Source organism: Glycine max, chromosome 12 (genome assembly GCF_000004515.6).
Source record: "Glycine max cultivar Williams 82 chromosome 12, Glycine_max_v4.0, whole genome shotgun sequence".
Classification (NCBI taxonomy): domain Eukaryota; kingdom Viridiplantae; phylum Streptophyta; class Magnoliopsida; order Fabales; family Fabaceae; genus Glycine; species Glycine max.
The window spans coordinates 9,887,973-9,903,983 of NC_038248.2; the positions used below are offsets into that span (position 1 = coordinate 9,887,973).

Here is a 16,011-nt window from a genome sequence, read left to right on the forward strand (position 1 = left end):
TTGCGATTGGTCATAGCGCTTACGACATGTACCAACAAAATGTGTCATGTAGGGAGACTAGTGGTGGCAATATTTAATTTTGAACTCATTTCCACTCTCACTAGGCGTGTCTACCTTAACTTATTTCACATGCCAAAATTTTCATTGGATTCTGTGGGAGAGGGTGTAAAAAACTTTCAAGTCAATGGTAGGGTGGTGACCTAACAATCTTTTGTTAGGAAAATGTTTTTGTGATGGGTTAAAGTAGGACAATTAAAAATTTGTTTCAGTTAATTTCAACAATGATATCAACATCACATTTACATATACTCGCTTGATTCTTCTTGGTTTGTTTTTCTCCATTTCTCTTTTTTTACATCATACTATTATTTATTATATTTGTGCTCATTTATCTTTTTCTTCTTCTTCAAGGTGTTAATTAGCATAAGTATCCATAAGTCATTATTCATTTAATTGAGATACTCTTTATCATGTGTAATATTCCATGTTAATATTTCTTGAAGGATAAAGTTGAATGCTCACCCCGATTTTGGGTATCTGGTGGAGGACAGAGAGATATACAAAGGAGATAAAAGACAGATAATTAAATCTATAACAAGTGATATGAAAAGAAAGAAGAAAAATAAATATAAAAAGTAGAAAAAAATAAATGATAAAGAAATGATGTATGATAAAAATAGAAATACTAGTGACACTCTCTAATGAAAAAAATTAAAAAGTATGGAATAGTTCTAATCAATTTTATGTGATATATATATATATATATATATATATATATATATATATATATATATATATATATATATATATTTAAATTTTTTAATTTATGAGATATTTAATAATATTCAATTATGTGTCATGTGAAAATTAATAGAGACTATGATGATCTCAATCACCTAATAATTTTTTTTCTCTTACACATTTTATTATTAATTGAAATTTGTTGCAAACAACAAAATTAAGAGATGTCAAGGGTTTCAATTTGGTACCCTACTAATCTTTCTCCTATTGGGTTGACCCATTTTAGAATAAAAGGATATCTCTATGTGACTTAATTCTCATGCTAGAGATTGAACTTCATACCTTGTTTAAAGGAGTGTCAAACCACTTGTACCTTAATGAGTTTTGTTTATGATTTTGTAGTATTTAATAAATAGAAAGACATATACTCCATCCAAACTCAATTATAAGTAGAAAAAAGGTGTGTGAACTCAAGTATAAGCAAATTTTAACTTCTTTTATCCTATTAATGATACCATCTCAAAAGTTTCATTCAATTGATTGAGATTTTATTTTAAAAGAATCTTTTTTATTTCTAATATTAAATTCCAATAAAAAGACACTCTGACAGTGTTTGTTTTAAGGTATTATGTTATATTTCAAATAATTGCATTTTTGGGAATATTAATTATGACTAGGAATGTTATTCTTAGGTACGGTATATTTAAAAAATGTGTTTCGTTGTATTTTAATATTTTTTTAGAATATCTTCTAAAATTCAAAATAATTTAAATAAAAAGATAGTTACCTGTATTTTAGGAAATAACTTCCCTTGTCAGTATCTGGGTTAACCTGATTGCTAGAAACGAGAACTACAGACTCCAAGTCCTTTAGTTCAAACCCGACATGTTTGCCCATAGTCAATTCTCATGGGAATATCACTTTCCTATCCCTCCAATTGGGAATAAAAGTGTAGGAAAGTGTGATAAAATGGAAATTAGAACATTCCTGAGAATCAGCCATACCTGCATAATTTTTCAAAGCTTGTAATAAATATGGATATGTAATATTCATGTTACATTCTCAGGAACCAACTTAATCTATGAAACAAGCATATTTTTTAGGGGAAAAAACTTGTTTGTTAAGTGCGATTGATAAAATTAATTGATATTAATCAACTTTCTAAATTAGTATAAAATTAGTTAACTTTACTTATATTTAATTTTAGATAAAATCTATCATCTACTATATATTATATATATAAAAGAAAGTTTCGTTTTATGAGATGGGATGATATCATGTGACAGTTCATATTCATTCCCTTCAAAAAATATTAAATGAAATTAAATCATATATTTATCTTTTAAAAATATATAATTGATTGATTAGATTTATAATAATTGATATAGTAGATATTTCTATTGTATAAATGACTATATCATAATTCAATCACAATAAATAAATATTTAATAAATTGTAAATTTAATTATTTTATCACCTAAATGTATACATGATTCTATTCTATTGTAAATCAATCATAATAAATATTTATAAATATAATGTGCTTTATAATTAGCGATTAATAGAAAATTTACAAATTCTAAGAATTATTATTATACTTATACTTATTTATTATTAGCGATTAAATTTTCTATTAATATAATATTTATTTAAATATTATAAAAAAATTATGAATTTTAAAATTTAATATATATTATTATTTTATAATATATTTAGACTCGATTCTAAGAATTATAATTATACTTTCCTTTTAAAAAATAATTCATAGATATTATTTTACCCAAGTCTGAATATCCCTTATCAGCACAAGATTTTTAAAATTTTATGAAATAATTTTTATAACTATGATGTTTTTAAATTTACAAATTCTAAGAATTATTATTATACTAATTTATAATTAGAGATTAAATATGTTGTTAATATAAGCTCTATTTAAAGAACTGTAGACACAATTTATGAATTTTGTAAATCTTTAATATATTATTATTTAATAACGCATTTAGACCTCATTCTAATAATTATAGTACTTTCCTTTCAACAAATAACTAATAAATATTACTCTACCTAATTCTGAATATCCCTTAGTCATAGACAAAATTACTAAATATTTAACCTCAATCACATGGTCCAAAAAAATAAAATTAAATCAATTTTTTTATAAGAAAGTAAAAAGAGAACATACAAGATCTCACTAAAGTGAATAATATCTCATCTTAGACAACATCCATAATGATAAAAAAATTGTGAGATATATGTATATAAAAATGTATTTAAATATTTATTGATATATTTACTGACATATATTTATTAAAATTTAAATTAAATAATTAATAATATAAAAAATTAAAATAATATAAAAAATTATTTCAATAAATTATAAAATATTAATTTAATATCCATACAAGACACAGGTAAGCTAATGTTAATAATATGTGTGTTAAAAATTACTAATTTAACCATTTTTTTTGTCTTACCCTTAGTTTGGTTTCCAAGAAGAGATTATTATTCAAGGAGAAATTTCTAAAAAATAATGTAGGTTCTATATCTCCAACAAATAACTTTAATTCAAATATTTCTTTTTAATTTTTTTTATTTCTTTTCATTCCACACAATTAAACTAACCCTTAAATATGATTTGATTGTGTGGAACAATAAAACGAATTGAAAATGAAGAAATTTGAGAATAAATGTTTAAATTAATATAATAAAGATGTAAGGCCCACAGGAAATAATGATTTTTTTTTTACTTTTTCACCAATTTCATCTCTATCAGACCTAATATGTTTCTTATGTATAGGAGGTAGTATATATTGCTATTAAATCTCATGATAATGATTACCCTTTATCAAATAATCAAATAATGGAACTGCTTTAGTTACTTGTCAAGGAAGGACTATGGCACTAGAGTTACACGTGAATATGCGTTTCAAACTGGCATACCAAGTTGACAAACATATGTAATATGTTATCAAGCTGGAGAATCCTAGGTCTAGGTGTATATAAATCCACATTGGTGCGACTCTACTTAGTACTATAACAATTCAACTCAGGCCATGTGTGATGAGCCACCGCCAGTGCCCAATGGAATCTCGATCTCATGTGAGGTTGCAAAAGTACTCATGGAGGCACTCTCATACACAGTCCTAACACTGATCATTAAAGTGGGAAAGTCAGCCATCATTATAATCAGTACTTTGTCGTTGAAAAATACACCAGCATATATAATAATAATAGTTCAGGACAATTATTTCATAACTTGTAAAAGTCATCTTGAAGATTATCTATATACTGCACTTATTGGAACAGTTGTTGGTTAGGTTTGTGCATTCAACTGTTTGAAGGGAAAAGAGTATTATGCACTAGAGCTTGGTGGCTTCACAAATACCTTAACCACGATTGCATGCCACAGTAAAAAAAGACCTATATTTTACCTTTTGTTTCCCAATATGGCCCATTTCACATACCATGCTTAAAAATGAGACACGGTAAAAAAAAAAATCCCTTTTGCCTTTTCTTTCTTAATATGGCCTATTCCAAATCCCACGATATAAAAGATTATGAGACAATGGAGTCAATACATATCTTGTGCACTTTGGTAAAATCATGATGGTATTATAGCAGCTTCGGGCACCAACAGAATTTCATGCGTCCCCCCTGCCCTATCTGGGGGCCCCAATCAACTAGCTAAGTTATGTAATTGAGAGCTAAAATCCAAAATGCACAAGTTCCTTTCGATGATAAAGATGTGCCTCTGTAATCTCAACTCTGATCAATCACTTTGTGGATGGGGACCCAAAAAAAATAAACCAATTAACATTAAACAAGGTTGAAAATAATGATGATTTCCTATACAAACCAAGAAAACAACACAAATAGGCTACAAACTTTGTTAACATGTTAGATTTTAAAAATAATTAAAATTATTCTGGAAGAATTCATAAAGAAATTTCTCATATTCACACATTCATGATTTGGAATAGTTGGATGATGAATGTCCACCGTTCACAAATCTATATATATATATAAGTTTTGTGATTAACTGAATTTGTGAATACAAGAAAAACTTAGACAACAGGAAATGCCGAGTCATATATAAACGACGTTCCAGTAATTGAGACCAGCTATGTGGAACTTTTAAGACTTTTTAATTCAAACAAGGCAAAATGTCATGATTTTAATGAAAGAAGTACATATAGATACACTGAGAGGAACATAAATCTTTAGAAGTTGAGTTGAGACAAAATATGAAGAACAAAATAATAACTGCTGGACCAGACATAGATTTCTTAATCAACGCCTTCTCTAATTGCTAAATATTCTCCAGAATCAAATCTATAGAATGGCACACTTTGCCTACACTTTTAGTTGCAGAACAGACATGTATGGGATTAACTAGTAGATTGGTAGGAGACCAGACCAGCCACCTAGTATTTGCAATTTGTCTGCCTAAGTTGCGGCGTCAAAGTTGTGGTGGTTGCTGCTTCTCTTAGGACGTAATTAAACGGGCAATATTAGGATGCCATGTATGAGAATAATTGGTCTCTTGGTACTTCGAGTAACATGATGTGCATTATTGGCTTGGGGTAACTAATGGACAATAGTGTGCATTTTAGAAAACTAAAAATGGTAACATGCTTGAGCCTTTAAAATGCAACCAAGAGTTTAATTAGAACCACTTGGTTTGGCTAGTAGGTTTTAAATTGCAGTCACAATCACAATTTTATCATAATCTTTAATATTATAGGAAATTATTGACAAATGCAACTAGCCATAATTACAATCATGTCATTACGGTCGCAAAGACCTTAAAAACTTTGATGTTGCAGTTAAAATCAAGACAAATTTTTAAAACTTTGCTAGCCATATATGATGGTGTACATTTTCAAGGAATAATAGAACAAAAGCATGCTATTGAACTCCTACAAGAGAGTTTAGGCACATGAAAGCTGCCACCATAAGAAATGGCAACTAAAACAAATTCAGAGCTTAAAAAGCATTAGTCCTGACAGTTTGCAGCAACTAAGATATATATTAGTAATTTGCATTCTTGTGAACAATGAAAAGAATATTTTTGCTTTCTTTTTTTTGGGGGAGATTTTCATATAGTACTTAATCAAGGGAAAGGTATATTCCTTTGATAAAACTATCACGCCATTTTGATCGAGTCCCGGTAAAGAGAGTTGACAACTTTATTCAGTGTGTCTGTAGCGAGTTCTCAAATAAGGACTTTACCAATTTTGTCTTAAATGAAAATTTCACACACATTTAGTGTGCTGTTGGGCTTCAGAAGTCTTCTGCCATATATAGAGATGGAAATAGAATCAATTCTCCTCTTCATCACCTTGTCTTGTTTCAAGTGTTAACGTATATACTATATATTATCACCATGGTGGTTGTGGCTGTAGTAACTTCTGATGTAATTCGAGTAATCAAAACAAAATGGGAAGAAAAAATTACCATTACTTTCGGGTTCAATGCATATACATAAGTTATTTAGTCACTGTCTTTAGTCTAATAAACTCGTCCCTTTATTTATTCTTGGTCGTTGCATATATATATATATATATATATATATATCATCATTCATCACTAAGTAATCTTATTAATTGTAAAGAGCATGACAAAACAACATAAAGAGGATATAAATTCTGAATGCATATAATCTCTCTTGAAGGTTGGAACGTAAAATTTCCCTTACCACCGTAAACATGTGCATACAGGATCAAATTAATTACTCCAAATCATAGTATCAGTTTAACAAACATTGCATTAAAACTACTTCAAGTTGAACTGAACCCTTTTGCTTCTTATGGTTACCATTTGACTAGCTCGTAAAATTAACTCACACCCATCATATAGTAAAACGATCGAATTGCAGTTTATGCAGAAGAGAATCAAATTCTCCTTCCAAAACGGCAAAACCCCACTTTATCTTTTTTTATCTCCCCTTTTTCTAAAAAAAAAAAAAGAGTCCTCTTTCTATCTAAATTCGTTCCATTATTTAATGCAATATCATGATTTATCAAGCGAGAAACCACCACCCCAAAAAAATCGTTTCAGTTAAAATAAAATAAAAACACACACGAATATCAAAAACCTAGTCTGGTTTCATGAGAGGATTTCCCCTATAAACTTTTTCATTTTCTCTCTTTCTCTCTCTATATCATATCCTCCCTCATCTCATGTCATATCATGCATTGCAAGTAGCACCCTAAGCCTTTAACCCCTTCACCTCACACACTCACAACATTTGTTTCGCTACGCCAGCTCATTCATTATATTCATTCAACCCCATCACCAACCCAACCCTTCTCTCTCTCTCTCTCTCTCTCTCTCTCTCTAAAACATTTCAACGTTTCTCTGTCAGATCTCAAGGCTTAACGTGGTGTTGGATCTTCCTCGGCATCGCGTTCGATTCCACTACACCCACATCGTTTTCGGGGCAAAAACAGAGCCTTTTGAGGGGGAAAATGGCGAACGGGTTAGAGAGAGAAAGTGGGTTGACGTTGTTCAGCGAGGAGGAGCTGAGGGAGGTGAGTGGGGTGAAGCGTGTTGGGGACTATGTCGAAGTCACGTGCGGGTGCACGAGTCATAGATACGGTGACGCTGTGGGGAGACTTAGGGTTTTCGTTAATGGGTACCTTGAGATCACTTGTGAATGCACCCCTGGTTGCCAAGAAGGTCTCTTTCTCTCTCTAAAGATCAGGGTTTTCTGTTTTTTGGTTTTTTTCGTTTTGCGTTTGTGTTTGTGTTGTGTGCATGTTTGTAGTTTGTGATGAGGTGAATTTTTTTTGACGTTGATGGGTGCCGTTATGGGGCTGGTTTGATCTGCTTTGGGTTGTGAGTTTGTGATGGTGGGTTCATGCTTCATACAGTTGAAGTGTATGTTGATTTGTCTCACTGAACTGGTTGGTTTGGTGTACCACACGATCGGGCTTGGAGGGGTGTTTGTTTTTGTTGTGTGCAATTGTGGAAGATTTTTAGGTCACACCGTGTCTTTTTGTGAGTTCAAGCGTGGCTTGTTACTTGATGAAGTAGACCTTTTTGTTGTTTGTATATAATAACGTGGCATAACCATTATATTATATCGTTACTCTATCTCTATGTTTGTCAATAGTGATCCGAGTCTATGTTTGTTGAAAATGATCCAAGTCTGTATGGCAGAGTAGACTGTTTGTGTGATCCTATGGTATTGTCTATAATATGTAATGAGTTTTGATCCTATGTTTGGTTATTGTCTTTGATGGAATATGTATTGTCTCATGTTTGGTGGGAATGTGATTGATTGCTATTTGTGTTTTGGCTTAGACCATTCGTGCCACTTGAGTAGTTTTTAATTGTTGGGGACTGAGGTGAATGAGTGCATTGGCAGAGGTTGACTATAGAATCTATTTCTTTCAGTCACTATGTATATGCTTTGTCAAGTTGTATTTGTTCCATATATCTTATGTCTGTGTTGTTTTGCTCGCGCAATGATGTATTTATATAAGTAGAACTTGTATGTTATCTGTCCAGATAGAAGGAATCGTACCTCTGCTGATGCATGAGGATTAACTGATTTAAAGAAAGACAAAAAGTAGTGATAGTTACTTTGGAAATCTTGTTCGCCACTCGGCATGAGATATATTTAAGTAACTGTTTCTACAAATTATATATACATGAAATACCGACTTGAGAATATAATTTTTCATTGAGTAATGTCATACCATACCAATATGATTTGGATTTCAAAGCTCTGAGAGATCAACAATTAGGGAAGAGATCACATGATTAAGCGTGGGTAAAAATTCTGAAATTTTAGTTGAGGGGGGAAAGTAAACTCTAATAGTCTAAATCTTGAAAAGAAAACCTTTTATTTTTTTTATTTTTTATTCCAGACTTTGCATTCTATGCAGTGTTTCATCTTTTTTTCTTTTTATGATAGTGTTTTTCTCCTTAATGAGCACTTTATTTGCATTAATGTTGTTTTACTGATAGACAAGTTGACTCCTTCTGCATTTGAGAAACACTCTGGAAGAGAGACTGCCAGGAAATGGAAGAATAATGTCTGGGTAATTGTTAATGGTGAGAAGGTTCCATTGTGTAAAACAGTGCTGCTCAAATACTACAATCAGGTGTCAAAAGCTGCAAATGGCTCCCATAGATCCCATAATGGTCGGGCTTGTCACCGTGATGAGTTTGTTCGCTGCACTAGTTGCAATAAAGAGCGTAGGTTTCGTCTGAGGACTAAAGAGGAATGCCGCATTCACCATGATGCTTTGGCAGATGCAAATTGGAAATGTTCTGATCTTCCATATGACAAGTATGTTTTTTTTTTCTCTTATAGTACACTCTTGCTACAAACTAAAATATAAATGAGCAAGTCATGTTTTTAATGTTGTTGGCTTGGTGTTATAATGTCCATCTATTAGGTTGATGTTTATAAATTCACCATGCTTTGAATGCATTTATTTATGCCAAATAGCACTGTCTATTTATAATTTGTTTTATTGATGGAAATGGTATGGTCACTTTCCAAGTTGAGGTAATAACTTTGATCTTTTCTTTCTGAACCTCGGGTAAAGCCAATCAATACTTGCTAGTTTGCTGAGTATTATGCAAGCTATAGTATACAGTCTTGGTGATGATGTCATTATGTCTCAAGCCGGGGGAGATTAACCAGACCTGGTTCTAAAAATATTTGGCAGCATCTTAGTGATGAAATTAGAGTTTTCTGAAGCAAAGTTTTCTCTGGTTTCTTGTGTTTGGTTGTATCTGTACCTGAGTTAGTTGAATTCCTTATACAGACATAAATGTGTCATCTGTTGTTACAAGTACATAAGGACCAATATTTCAATTTGGCCGAAGCTGCGTATTCTGAAATTATACAGGAATTCAGAAGTGGAATAGGGACAAAAATATACTGAAGCTGCCATTTGATAAGTGCAATTGCAGTGCATGATATAATAGCCTACAACTATGAATATATGATTGAAATACAGTTATTAATGATCATTTCAAGTTTTCAAAACTGTGAAGTGATCTGTTGCTTTACTAGATTGAATAGCTTTGTCTTGCAAATCACATTTTGGCAATTATTGAAAAGAAGACCACTCCCAAGGCAGTATATTTGGACACAATTTAGTTATGGCGATGTAGTAGAAAAATAGGTCTTAGTGTGGTTACTGCAAGTGTGCTGTGTGGAGACTCCATTGAACTTACTCTTTAAAGTTTATGGAGTAAAATATATTTAGGGATTTTTTTTTCTGTATGGGTCTTTTTTTCCCCGGGTTTGAAATTTGTATAAGAAACAGTGATAAAAGAAAACATTAAAATGTTGTTTTCCTTATTTCCTATTCAAGTTTTTTAAAATAGAAAATGAAGTAAAAACAAGGTGACATTTTTTGTATTAAAAAGAAAAAAGACAAGAAAAATAGAAAACATTTTCTCGAACCAAATGCAAAGGGATATCTTATTCTTGCTCCCAAATTATAATATAGCTTTTTATAACATTATTTGCCAGCATGTTCATCCTACATCTATATTAGTATATTACCACTGCTGATGCTACTTACTGCTTAGACTATTATGCCCCTCTGCAGTGATATCTTGCTCCAGTAGTCTCAACAGACACTATTGCTCATGCTATTATTATACTAGTTGATAGCTTCTAGAACTTCATTATTTGTTGACTTTGATGTATACCATCACTTTGCTCAGCCATTATACATTTACACGTTATTTCCAGTTATCCGTGCACTATCTCCATTTTCTCCTTTTCCTCCTCTTATGACTGTTCACCATCACCTTTTTATTTTAACTTTAATAGTAAACAATACCTTGCTTGAGTTTTGTACCAACGAAAATGGATAGATTGTTGCCATCACTTTGGGGGTGAGGAATCTATTACAAAATAATTATCTGAAAGCTTATGTTGTTCGGTAACAGTACTCAAGTACATAAATGGTTTTATTTTATATCCTGCATTATCATTTATTAAATTGGCCTAGTTAGACATTATTGGCTTGTTTATGTTATCTGCATGTTCACCTATACTAAAACTATATTGTTATGTATATATTTTGGAGCAATTATTAATGGTAACTTTTTCAGAATTACATGTGATGATGAAGAAGAAAGAGCAAGCCGTAGAGTTTACAGGGGATGCACTCGTTCTCCAACATGCAAAGGTTGCACTTCTTGTGTGTGCTTTGGCTGTGATATCTGCCGCTTTTCAGATTGCAGCTGCCAGACTTGTGCTGACTTTACAAACAATGCCAAAGCTTGACTCCCTTCATATCATATTCTCTGCCATTTTCTCACTTCACATCATGTGGCCTATTTATGCCTCCCCCCTCTATAAGAATGTTTAATTTGATTTTCCTAATTGCACAATCACCAGTCTGACTGAGTTCACCATTCATTGTTCTCACATTGACTGGATCATAAATTTCAATCTTAGCTATTTATTCTCTTTAACAATGTTTTTAATCTCTCTCTCTCTCCATATGTTTGTTTATAATATATCATATGATGAGAAGAAAATGTTAAAAAGTGGAAAGAGTACTACTGATTTGATATGGAATCGATGGTGACATGGCCATAATAATATAGTACCCGACCAGCTCCGTGTTTTGGACAATTATTGCCTAGTCGATTATGTTCGCTTTTTTTAGTGCTCAATAATATGGCAATGTGGTCTTTGGAGGGTTGGAGATGTTAGTCCTTGATGAGTGTGCTTGCTTTTATTATATGAGCCACAAGTTATTGTTTCAAGTATAGTGATAATGATTCGAGGAGTTGCTGTAGCCAAGGGAAAGAGTTGCTGAGCCACAAGTTTAAATGCTTTCTTCTACAGCTTGCAAGGGCTGGTTGGTTAATCTGGTTGATGGTTGAGACTTGGGGACCTGTTTGAACACTCTTTTTAAAGAGTTTTAGCTTTTTAAAATTTTAAAAAAAATGAAAACTTGCTTGATTAATAAAAACTAGTCACTGTCTATACTATGTTACAACACGTGAGATGTACATGGCAATAAAACATCTATCTTTGAGACAGTGACAATATACACTTTTTCAAAAAGATTATTATTTCTAAGACTATAGTCTATAGATGGTAGCAAAGCATCCATTTTTTTTTTTTTTATCTTTTTACCTCAACGAAGGGCGTTTTAAACATTTCCGCTGCTTTCATTTTCCAGTGTTGCGCTACGTTATATCGTTCTAGCACCCTCCGGAGGTATATAATACAGTTTAGGCATGAAAAAGCCAAGAGTTTAAAGTTAAAGGAGTATAAATGACATTTTGATTACACGAAGATAAATGATGTAGCAATATTCTGCAACCCTGCTTTATGCATAAAATTGTTACAACTTACAACTATTCAAATTAGATAATTTGCTAATACGAGATTTTGTAATGTATGAGGGTCCTGGTACGGTTTGGGCCGATTCATTCATTTTGGGGCAATTGCTTCCTGCACCCTAATTACATTTGGAATTAGACCTCGCAGAAGGTTAAAAAGGTGCACGAAGCAATTACCTTCATTTTGATAATATTGACTAAATTTTATTGTAGACAGGCAAAAACATTTGAGTTTGTAACAGTGTTTCTCAAATAAATAGGATTTTTTCATGAGATGCTGACATAATGATTAAAGTTACATTGACACCCTTTGAAGTATCGTGAGATTGTACAAAATCTCCGATTATTTTATTACTATATTAATCTTTCTTAATTTTTTGACACTCATAAATAACACTAACCCCTTTAATTATTCGAAAAACATTACGACATCTACCATGTAACTCCGTAAGGAAAGTTGTTGTAAACTTTAAAAAAAGAAAGGGAAAAATTGTGCAATCCCACAACTTATATTAGCATGATTCAGCACATTGGAAGTAGGTGAATAAACAATCAGCACCAAGCATTTCAAATTCATAATATTCAAGCACAAATGAGGCCTTTAATTGAAGATTAGGAACAAAACTACTTCAGGAACCAACCGAATTCATTTCAAAATTCGAGGCTTACAGGAAATTTACATGTGTAGTACATTCCTAGCAAAATGGCCCAACACAACAAATTTAGTTCAGTGTGCAGTAGAGCACACAATAAATAATAACCTTCACTTGGGTGGTCGCCACCCTTTCCTACCTGCACCATGAAATGTTTTTCTCCCACGATTAGCATTTGAACGCGGATGAAATTGAGATCGGGCGCCAGATATAGTATTAGAATGAAAATTCAGGTTTCTTTGGGAATGCAATTCGGTGGATGGAAAACCCTGCTGTGCAGCAAACATAGGTGGCTGACTCTGTGGAAAGGGTGAACCCATCCCAAATGCCATTTGATTTTGACCGGCAAGTCCTGCTGCATATTGGGATTGAGCAAACATATCGGGCATCCCAGGTAGCATAGTTGTGGGAAGAGATCCCTGATTGGGATGTAATTGCTGTTGAAATGGAATTCCTGGCATAGGAAACTGAGGAGAAATTTGAGGGTTTTGTGGGTACCATGGCATGCCATTTGTGGGATATCCATTAGGAAGCATGGGAGACTGTTGCTGATGTGGAAATGTTGTTCCGTTTGTCCAGACTCCATTTGTAGCAAAGGTTGGAGCTACGTTTAAGGGTGGAAGTGGGGTAGTTCCCCCCATAAGACCTTGTCCAGTGCCAGAAAAAGGAGGACAGTTTCCATGATGAAGCATTGGTGCAGCATGGATGGTAGGTGCCGCATGCTCTTTCGGTGAAAATTTCTTTCTGTTGTTTTTTTTCTTGCCATGATTTTGATCGTTTGCGCCTCTCTTTGTCTGTTTTTGCATTCTCTTGTATTCAGCCTCTTTCTCATCATCTGAAAACTCCATTTCATCAGACAACTCTTCATCATCTGCACCAGATGCATCATACCCTTTCCTATAAAGATCCTTGTTATTAAGCACATGATCAGCAAATTCTGGAACAAAGGAGATCAAGGTTCCCTCATGGATCCCCGTGGGGACTTCACTTTCAGAATTGTATCTCACAACATAATAAGGATTCTTGACTGGTCCAAAAATTTCATCAATTAAACCTAATGGTTTTCTACTTTCAGTCAACCAAAGAATAGAACCCTCATTAAGAGGGCCATGCTTCTCCACTCCTTCCACAATGACTTGAGCACCAAGAATCTGTCCAATGAGAAACTTGTTAAGTTGATTCCAACACTAATCAGTACCCTTTCTATCCATTCCTATAGTCATATTATTATCTCTACACAAACACCTAATTAATCAACTAAAGAAACTAAATTTGCAATCAATAATGGAACATCTAGGTTTCCATAAGCTTACCGACGTAACAATTCCCACTGGCAGTGTTTGATGGTGTGGTTCCAAAGTCACATCGACCGGAGGAACAGGAGGCAGATTCTGCAAATGTTAACACCAATCAAAACAATACCCAAAAAGTGCAAAATAAAATAGCATATTAGCACAGATCCAGGCCCTCTAGTTACTCAGATTAGTTCCAGCTATTAACCTTCTTCACCATCGGAGTATTGCATCAAATATCAAGAGCTTTTCAAAATTTCTTATATTCTAACTTCCTTCAATTCAAATCTCTAGCAAAGCTTCAAAATAAAAGGCCAAACTACCCAAAGTCTACATTTTTAACTTGTATGACAATAACTGGAACAAAATATCCTCCCCCATGACAAACCAAACTCAAATACACAAGAGTCTAAACCCAGAGTTCACAACTTACTTTTTTATATATATAAAAAAAACTGCTAATTCCCAATGAAACTCTACACAATCAAGTTACCAAAAATTTAATATATAAATCTAAAATTGAAAAACAAAATAAATAAATAAAAGAACACCTGAAGCTCGTTCTTTGACCTGATGGGTCCTCCTCCCACATCACCATCTTCATCATCATCCTCATCAGCCATGCTCCAACTAACCATTTTCTCTTCATCGGAACCACTTATCTCGCCTTCTTCAACTTCCACATCATCATCTTTATCATCATCGTCGGTGTCCTCGCTATCACTACTACTGTCGCTGCTGCTACTACTACTTCCGCTACCAGAATCAGAAGAAGGGCTTTCAGACTCTGAATTTTCACTTTCACTCTCACTCTCAATTTCAACTTCAATTTCACTATCATCCTTAACACCGTTCTCCTCAACTGAAAGAGAGGAACCCACCAAAGTGATCTTCTCCAAGCCTTCCTCAATAGGACCAGCACAACCCAAAGTTCCAAACTTTTCAGCCTCCGCTTCATGTGCCTCCGCCCCAATAAGGTTCTGATCAATTTCCGACCCGTTTTCGTGAAGGGAAGACATTGATGTCTCCACCCCAGTAGGGTTCGGGTCAATTTCCGACCCATTTTCGTGCTGGGAAGCCATTGCTGTCTCCACCCCAATAGGATTCGGGTCAATATTCGACCCGTTTTCGTGTTGGAAAGCCATTGTTAACTATAATAATCGGCACGAAATCGAAATCAGAAGTGGGTGGCTTCGAATTCAAAGGGAGGATTTGGGGTATTTTCGCTCTCGTCGCTTAAACCCTAGGCGCTAGGGGTTTTTGTATTGTAACCTTTACGGATGAACGAGAAACAATCTGCTATATATACGACCCGGTTCTTATTTTATTTTTTCAATTTCTTATGCAAATATTTGAAAGAAAAGTAATAATTTTATAAATTAAAAATGAAAATAGAAGTAAATAGATCATAATTAAACTAAATCATTTAGGTTTTAATTACATGTCTGATGGCTTTGAGCTTTTATTAAGCCAAAATTATAACAATTCAAAAAATATTTTTATTCATAAAATTAAAATTTATATAAAAAGATCTTTTTCTTGGACTGGACATCAAATATGCATATCTTTATTAATTAATCAATTTCTGAATGCTACAATAAATTTCAAAGATATTCCATTTTCTCATGAATTTATTTTGAATTGGGATCTTTTGGCTTAACTTTAATTCTAGTTTTGTCAAGGAAGCAATCCTTTTTTTTTTTCATTTTGAATTGGTCAAAATATGTAAAATTTCTGACTTTTCATGGAGGATTAGATCCAATAACCAGAGTAAGTCTTGAATGAGCTTCGCAAAAGCTTGATGTAAATAAAATAATTTTTGTCTTTTGTTTCCAAGCTATATCTCCTCGTTTAATTTTGGTCATTGAATAATTGGAGAATTTGATGAATAACTATTTGATTTTTTAGTTATTCTTTTCTTCTTCCTAGTCTATTAATAACATAAATGGATTCTTCCAATGTACTTGACGTTATCCCGACCTTCC

General features: G+C 32.9%; 2 protein-coding genes across 2 annotated transcripts; one reads left to right on the forward strand and one right to left on the reverse strand.

Annotated features, from left to right (window-relative positions):
* Window positions 1–6,634: 6,634 nt before the first annotated feature.
* On the forward strand, window positions 6,635–11,199 carry LOC100796203 (protein ULTRAPETALA 1). The gene is made up of 3 exons (XM_003539849.5): window positions 6,635–7,422; window positions 8,719–9,043; window positions 10,834–11,199. Exons 1-3 carry the CDS (start codon window positions 7,212–7,214, stop codon window positions 11,006–11,008), a joined length of 711 nt encoding a protein of 236 aa, XP_003539897.1. The 5' UTR covers window positions 6,635–7,211; the 3' UTR covers window positions 11,009–11,199.
* A 1,423-nt stretch (window positions 11,200–12,622) lies between these two features.
* Window positions 12,623–15,299, reverse strand: LOC102660668 (H/ACA ribonucleoprotein complex non-core subunit NAF1). The gene is made up of 3 exons (XM_006592350.4): window positions 14,578–15,299; window positions 14,048–14,125; window positions 12,623–13,885 (listed from the first exon to the last, which is right to left on the reverse strand). The coding sequence occupies exons 1-3, from the start codon at window positions 15,169–15,171 to the stop codon at window positions 12,845–12,847; spliced, it is 1,713 nt and encodes a 570-aa protein (XP_006592413.1). The 5' UTR covers window positions 15,172–15,299; the 3' UTR covers window positions 12,623–12,844.
* Window positions 15,300–16,011: the final 712 nt, after the last annotated feature.

Excerpts from the sequence above, each read along its gene's own strand:
- LOC100796203 (XM_003539849.5), top strand. The coding sequence starts at position 7,212 with ATGGCGAACGGGTTAGAGAGAGAAAGTGGGTTGACGTTGTTCAGCGAG. Across the intron at positions 7,423-8,718 it reads CACCCCTGGTTGCCAAGAAG|ACAAGTTGACTCCTTCTGCA; the intron begins GTCTCTTTCTCT and ends TTTTACTGATAG. Across the intron at positions 9,044-10,833 it reads TCTGATCTTCCATATGACAA|AATTACATGTGATGATGAAG; the intron begins GTATGTTTTTTT and ends TAACTTTTTCAG.
- LOC102660668 (XM_006592350.4), bottom strand. The coding sequence starts at position 15,171 with ATGGCTTTCCAACACGAAAACGGGTCGAATATTGACCCGAATCCTATT. Across the intron at positions 14,126-14,577 it reads GGTCAAAGAACGAGCTTCAG|AATCTGCCTCCTGTTCCTCC; the intron begins GTGTTCTTTTAT and ends TAACATTTGCAG. Across the intron at positions 13,886-14,047 it reads CAGTGGGAATTGTTACGTCG|ATTCTTGGTGCTCAAGTCAT; the intron begins GTAAGCTTATGG and ends CTCATTGGACAG.